Source organism: Salmo salar, chromosome ssa06 (assembly GCF_905237065.1).
Source record: "Salmo salar chromosome ssa06, Ssal_v3.1, whole genome shotgun sequence".
NCBI lineage: Eukaryota > Metazoa > Chordata > Actinopteri > Salmoniformes > Salmonidae > Salmo > Salmo salar.
The window spans coordinates 9,400,001-9,401,756 of record NC_059447.1 but is presented as its reverse complement, the minus strand read 5'-3'; the positions used below and the strand labels follow the sequence as shown (position 1 = coordinate 9,401,756).

Genomic DNA, 1,756 nt, shown 5'->3' with positions numbered 1-1,756 from the left:
TGAACAGACATTGGTTCTAAACTATGAAACACGTCCTTCTCTCCCCTCCTATATAAAGCCCTTGACGAAAATTCCTCGTCCTATATTCCTGGTCTCCCTCCTCTCTCTCTATTCCTCCTAGACACAAGCACACACTGCCCTTACTAGGAGAAAACTGTTTAATAACCACTGAACTCATTTTTCCTAATCAATGATGAGTCTGTCATGACAGTGTTTCTCAATCTTTTCCTCTCTAAAAAAAGTGAATAAATTGGAAACGGGAAAATCATGATGCGGTTTCTGTTTGTTTATTGACAGATTGTTTTTACTTTTGCAGTCCACATCCTCATTCAAAGACGCTCCACAAGCACACAGAGACAGAGAGAGAGACAGAGAGAGAGAGACAGACAGGAATGCTGAATCCCAAATGGACCCAGACTACTATCCATTCCATGACCATACTAGCATACCAATTAGAATGTACTGTAGCAAAGTGTGTGGGTCTTGGAACATCACTGAAGGCTGTGACCTTTTAGAAGTGCAGCTGTACTTTGTGATGTGTCACACAGAATGCCATCCTGAAGGATCTTGTGCTACAGTTCTTCAGTTCCTACTGAGAATAGTTTTCCCCAGGCCTACTGGACAGGACCCTATGGAAGAAAACAGAGCGTAGAAAAAAGAGAATAAGTACAATATTGAAGTTAATCACGTGTCAAGGAGCTAAAAGTGGATAATATTGTCGTTTCTTTTCATAGACAAACTAAATCAAGTCCTTCCTCTGATAAATAGTTGAAGGTCATATCTATGAAAGGTTCTCTCTTATCGGAGCAGACCTCGTTCTCGACTAATTACACAGTAAAGTGAATCAAGGTTTGGCAGGCAGAGGAAAGGCAAACATCTGGGTCTAATAAGGAATCGTCAACCTCACTAACAAACAGACAGCCCTCTTTATATTACAACCCTGATATGAATGGGCTGCTATTCTGCAACCTGCAACAGCACCTGACTTACGACATAAGGGCCAAACATCTATTTCCTTTAGACTAATAAAGTATTCAAACATTGATTAATTCATCCATCCACACACACCAACATTTTTGATTAGCAGTTCTCAAAATGGTTACCTTGGCAACGAGCTGGGGCTTCTGCACTCCTAGCCAATCACAGAGCTGGTTTCTGTGGGTCCTCACCGTGGCGACGTCCTCCTCCCTAAAACCAGAGGATACAGAGAGCTTACACCATTGTTAACTTAATGACCGGGAGTGTGCACATGCACACCGGAAGAAGGGGGGAGAATCGGAACGCAGCGCTACGGACTAATTGAGTTCCTGTCTCTGATTCCACTGACCAGTTGGTGTCACTCAGCGACGTCATGACATCATCCATCACATCAGGGTCGATGACATCGTCATAGGTCAGCAGCATCTCATACACCTGGCTGGCTGTGGTCTTCCTGATCTGGAAAGAAAGAAAGAAAGAAAGAAAGAAAGACTGATCAGTCCACTGACACCCCTATCAGATCACAACTTCCTGGACAAAATGTTTCACTGTAATAGTGAAGGTGTAAACTTGGCAGTAGAAAACCTAAACAGTATATTTGACTTTGAGCTTCCCTATCAAATCTAAACATGTCAAGCAGAAGACCTTAGAAAATTAACAACAATGACAAATGGTTTGATGAAGAACCCAAAAACCTAAGAAAGAAATTGAGAAACTTATCCAACTAAAAACATACAGACCCAGAAAACCTGAGTCTATGCCTTCACTATGGCAAAAC

The 1,756-nt window shown here is 42.0% G+C and overlaps 1 protein-coding gene across 2 annotated transcripts in view; it reads right to left on the bottom strand.

The window, feature by feature from the left end:
* Window positions 1–271: 271 nt before the first annotated feature.
* LOC106606222 (tubulin-specific chaperone D) overlaps window positions 272–1,756 on the bottom strand; it is a 120,368-nt gene continuing 118,883 nt past the window's right edge. For both annotated transcript variants that reach the window (XR_006770116.1, XM_045719709.1), the window contains exons 37-39: window positions 1,328–1,437; window positions 1,104–1,188; window positions 272–629 (exon numbers count right to left, since the gene is read on the bottom strand). Coding sequence is in view for 1 of the 2 variants with exons in the window: in XM_045719709.1 (XP_045575665.1) it covers window positions 615–629; window positions 1,104–1,188; window positions 1,328–1,437 (210 nt within the window). In the remaining variant the exon portion in view is untranslated. The remainder of the gene's footprint in view (window positions 630–1,103; window positions 1,189–1,327; window positions 1,438–1,756) is intronic.